The sequence below is a fragment of the Alexandromys fortis genome, unplaced genomic scaffold (assembly GCF_014885135.2).
Source record: "Alexandromys fortis isolate MF-2015 unplaced genomic scaffold, M_Fortis_MF-2015_v1.1 scaffold_122, whole genome shotgun sequence".
Lineage (NCBI taxonomy): Eukaryota > Metazoa > Chordata > Mammalia > Rodentia > Cricetidae > Alexandromys > Alexandromys fortis.
Window position 1 is genome coordinate 244,044 of NW_026068004.1, and position 3,713 is coordinate 247,756.

At 66.5% G+C, this 3,713-nt stretch overlaps 1 protein-coding gene across 1 annotated transcript; it reads right to left on the reverse strand.

Annotated features, from left to right (window-relative positions):
• Positions 1-223: 223 nt before the first annotated feature.
• Positions 224-2,149, reverse strand: Pou3f1 (POU class 3 homeobox 1). The gene has a single exon (XM_050161370.1). It carries the CDS (start codon positions 2,125-2,127, stop codon positions 772-774), a length of 1,356 nt encoding a protein of 451 aa, XP_050017327.1. The 5' UTR covers positions 2,128-2,149; the 3' UTR covers positions 224-771.
• Between the last annotated feature and the right edge of the window lie 1,564 nt (positions 2,150-3,713).

Below are 3,713 nucleotides of genomic sequence, written 5' to 3' on the forward strand. Positions count from 1 at the left end.
TAAGCTAGATTAAAGCTTTGGCTATTTCCTGCTTTTATACAGATGCGGCTCTCGTGGCCTCCCCTCTGGGGCCCCGATAAATACAGTATACAGCGATTTAAATTAAGGGCGCGGGCGGAGTTAGAAGGACCCCAGGAACCTAGAGGCTCCACGAATAAATAAAAACCGCAAAAGAAAAAAAAAAAAAAGAAAAAAAAAGAAAAAAAAAAAACAAGCCCGGAGAAAGGGTGAGGGGCTGGGGTGCTGGGGTGCAAGAGAAGAGGCGCGGAGAGAATAAAGTGACAGTCCCCCACCCGTGACCTGCAGGCTACAGGGAGTCCGCGCCCGGGAGAGCTGCGGGGGACTCTCTCTCTTCGTCCTTTCTCCCGGGAATCCCTAACCCCGCACCGCGTTACCTTTCGCTGTGGGGAGGCCGCTGCCGGGATCCGGCCCCGAACAGCCCGGGGGCAGGGGCAGGGGTCGTCGAGGGTATGGGGACAGGGAGCAGGCAGTGGGCAGAGGGCGCCCAGAATGAGTTGGCGCATTCCGGATCTTCGCTGCTCTCTCCCGGGACTCGGGCGACACAGCCTCTCGGCCGCCCTTTGCCGCTCGCCAGAGAGGGGTTCGGTCCGGGGTTGTTTGGTTTTGTTTAAAAGTTTCTGTTTTTTTTTTTCCTTTTTGTAAAATCCAAAGCAACCGAATAAAGAACAACAAAAAAAAAGAGTCTAGGCCGCGCGGGCTGATTGCGCGCCGGAGGCACCGCTGCGTCGGTGGGAAACCCAGCCCGCAGGGTCACTGCACTGAGCCGGGCAGTGTGTGGTGGTGGTGGTGGTGCAGCGCGGCCGGAGGCGGTGGCGGGGGCGCAGAGGGTGGCGACGCGCCGCCCCCGCCAGGCCCCAGCTCCCCAGGCGCGTAAACGTCGTCCATGGGCGGGTGGCCCGCGCCGGCCGCGGGGGTCATGCGCTTCTCCTTCTGCCGCCGGTTGCAGAACCAGACACGCACCACCTCCTTCTCCAGCTGTAGACTGTCGGCTAGGCCGGTGATCTCGTGCGCAGAGGGCTTGGGACACTTGAGAAAGTGGCTCTCGAGCGCGCCTTTGACTCCCACCTCAATGGACGTGCGCTTCTTGCGCTTGCGGCCCTGCGCCGCGATCTTGTCCAGGTTGGTGGGACTGCCGCTGGACGAGTCGGTCTCCTCCAGCCACTTGTTGAGCAGCGGCTTGAGCTTGCACATGTTCTTGAAGCTCAGCTGCAGGGCCTCGAAGCGGCAGATGGTGGTCTGCGAGAACACGTTACCGTAGAGAGTGCCCAGCGCCAGCCCCACGTCGGCCTGGGTGAAGCCCAGCTTGATGCGACGTTGCTTGAACTGCTTGGCGAACTGCTCCAGGTCGTCGGAGCTGGGAGCATCCTCGTCCGAGTGTTCGCCCACCGACGAGCCACCGCCGCCCGCGCCTGGGTGCAGGTGCGCCGCCGCCGCGTGCAGGCCGCCCGCGTGTGCATGTCCGTGTGCGTGTCCGTGTGCGCCCAGGTGCGGTGGCGGCGACGGCTCCAGCTGTGCCTCGTGGCCGTCCTCGTGCAGCGCGTGGTGCAGGCCGGGTCCCGCGCCGCCACCGCCCGCCGCCAGCATCCCGGCCAGGCCGCCGCCGCCGCCACCGGGGTAGGCCGCCTGCGCGTACAGCCCGAGCGGCTGGGGTTGGTGGCCCCCACCGGCCCCGGGCGACGGCGACATGGCGGGGCCCAGGTGGTGCGCTGTGCCGCTCTGTGCCCATGCCGCGCCCGCGTGGGCCGCCCCTTGGTGCACCAAGCGGGCGTGGAAACCGCCGCCGCCGCCGCCGTCGTCGGCTCGGCCGGAGCCGCCACCGCCCGCCTTGCCGTGTTCCAGGTGCGGGCCGCCGGCCCAGTCACCGCCACCTCCTCCTCCCGTGGGTAGCCACTGGGGGTGCGCTAGGCCCACGGGGTGGCCCGCGCCCGCGCCCAGCCACTCGTGGTGCATCAGCTTCTGCACTTCGCGGTACGCGGCCCCCGCGTGCAGCCGCTCGGCGGCCGCCGCCGCTGCCGCCGCTGCCGCGGCATCGGGATGCATGAGCGGCCCGGTGCCGCCAGCTCCGCCGCCGGGGCCCCGCGGCAGGTACTGAGCGGTGGTGGCCATGCCGCCCCGCGCCCTGCGCCGCGCCGCCGCCGCCGCCTCGCTCCGTCTGCGGGCCCCGCCGCCGCGCTCCGCCGGCTTAAAGCCGGGACCCAACTAGGCGCTCTTGAGCCCCACCCCTCCCGCCGCCCATTGGCTGCTCGCGGAGCCGCCTCCCGCCCCCCGGCCCCGGCCTCCGCCCCTCGTGCCCGCCCGCCGCCGGGGCCTGCAGCCCAGAGCTTGTCATTGGGCCTTGCTCCCGGGGTCCCGCGCGCCGGCCGTGCTGATTGGCCGCTGGGGCTTCATTCATGAGCCCCCCCCCCCCCCGTCCGCGTACACATTCACGCCCCGGGGGCGCGGCCGCCACGTGGGGAGTGGCGCGGGGGTGGCACCGGGACCGCACCCCCATCTCGTCCCCCCCTGCGTGGGCCCTGCTTTCCCCGCAGCGCGGGAGTCTCGGAGCCCTATCGGTCCCACGTTCCACACAACCTGAAAATCCGCCCGCATCCCAATGGGGTGGGGGGGATTGCTGGCTCCGGGAGGCGCTCCGGCTGCGAGCAGAGACTCAGCCCGGCACTCCTCCCCGCGCTGCGCCGCTGCCTGCGGGCCAGGATCCCGTGGGCTGCAGCGAGAGCGAGATGGCTTGGCTTCCCGGCTCGGTACCGCGCGGCTGCTCACCTCCGCGGCCTCGCCTACTGCGGCTTCAGGTCGCACCGTGCGCTCCTCTTCGCGCCGCTCCCACGGTCTCCGTTTCCCCCCCTTTTCTCACTAGACTCAACGTCACAACTACCGGGACCTCTGCGGCCCTAAAAGTGCAGCAGGCACAGACAGAGTCGGATCGGATCGGGCTTCACGCCTTTCGCCGGCTCTCCTTCCTTCTCCAGGGCACCGAGGCCAGGTGAGTACCGAGTGGGCGGTGCTGCGCCAGCGAGGACTGCGGGCGGCAGAGGCTCTACGCGGAGATGCGAGCTCCTATAACCAGCTCCGGGGTTCTGGAATGAGAGGACCTCGAGGTGGAGACTGGTTCCGGAGAAAGCGCCACCAGTGGGTGGGGGATGGCCGCTGGGCCCTGTCCTGCGCTGCTGAAGCCTTTTCGTGATGTTTCCTCCCAGCTTGAACCGGTTGTCGGTCGTTAGCGCTGGTTATGATAGGGTCATACAGGCGGGAAACTTGCAAGAGAGCGTGTGGGCTGACTCAGGGAAGAGCAGTTCAGAAATCCAATGTGTAGGCTGGCAGCTGTCCAGCCTTCCGTGGAGCCAACTCAGACTTGTCTGGTAGGGAATTGAGGAGTCCTTGTTGGAGAAGTGGACAGTGGAACGCCAATTTCTTCATCCCTGCCTGTTTTTGGAGTCTCTCCTAAGGATTCTGCGTGAGCAGGGCCTAAGCTGCAGCTGTTTTGTGCTTCCTTACCCTACATGGCTCACAACTTCTGCTTGTTTCTGCGCTGGGTTTTGGTCCACTTCCAGACCCCCTTCTGCGCCTCTAGTCTTGCTTCAAGGTGATTCAGAGGTTCCAGGGTGTCGAGCTGGGGGCCTAGCTAGGGTCTTACTGGATAAGTCCACTCAGGACTGGGGGGGCGAAGCCTATGTATTTGAAGAAAGGATCCAAGG

Coding starts and splice junctions, on each gene's coding strand:
- Pou3f1 (XM_050161370.1), bottom strand. CDS start 2,127: ATGGCCACCACCGCTCAGTACCTGCCGCGGGGCCCCGGCGGCGGAGCT.